This window comes from Trypanosoma theileri (assembly GCF_002087225.1).
Source record: "Trypanosoma theileri isolate Edinburgh chromosome Unknown TM35_Tth_41_V1, whole genome shotgun sequence".
NCBI lineage: Eukaryota > Euglenozoa > Kinetoplastea > Trypanosomatida > Trypanosomatidae > Trypanosoma > Trypanosoma theileri.
The window spans coordinates 181,578-181,944 of NW_021639883.1; the positions used below are offsets into that span (position 1 = coordinate 181,578).

At 50.4% G+C, this 367-nt stretch overlaps 1 protein-coding gene across 1 annotated transcript; it reads right to left on the bottom strand.

Annotated features, from left to right (window-relative positions):
* Position 1: 1 nt before the first annotated feature.
* On the bottom strand, positions 2-361 carry TM35_000411670 (receptor-type adenylate cyclase; the record flags this gene model as incomplete). Its single annotated transcript, XM_029029875.1, has 1 exon — positions 2-361. A coding segment is annotated over one exon (360 nt), but the record flags the coding sequence as incomplete, so codon positions are not given.
* Positions 362-367: the final 6 nt, after the last annotated feature.

Below are 367 nucleotides of genomic sequence, written 5' to 3' on the forward strand. Positions count from 1 at the left end.
AGAGGTCCTCAACATACACAGTGCCATCTCCAGAATAACTGTGCTGACAATGTGTTGCCCCACCATCGACACCAAAGCATGTAGGCTGTATTCTATCTTCGCTGTAAATAAAATCCAATCGGTCATTCACAGAAGCAACCGTACTCATTGTTGATAACGTTTCCACACTATTCCTGTCCCCCTTCCTGTCACACACACGGCCAGCCTTCAAAGCCAGTTGCTGTACCACCCCACGGCAGTAGTCATCCTCATGCACACCGTCAGTCTTGGGTGGCACACACACATTCCAGCGCTTACACAACGGCAGCAGTAGTCTCAGCCGCTGAGCCGGTGGATAGGTACCATAAACCACTGTTAACACAGAGGC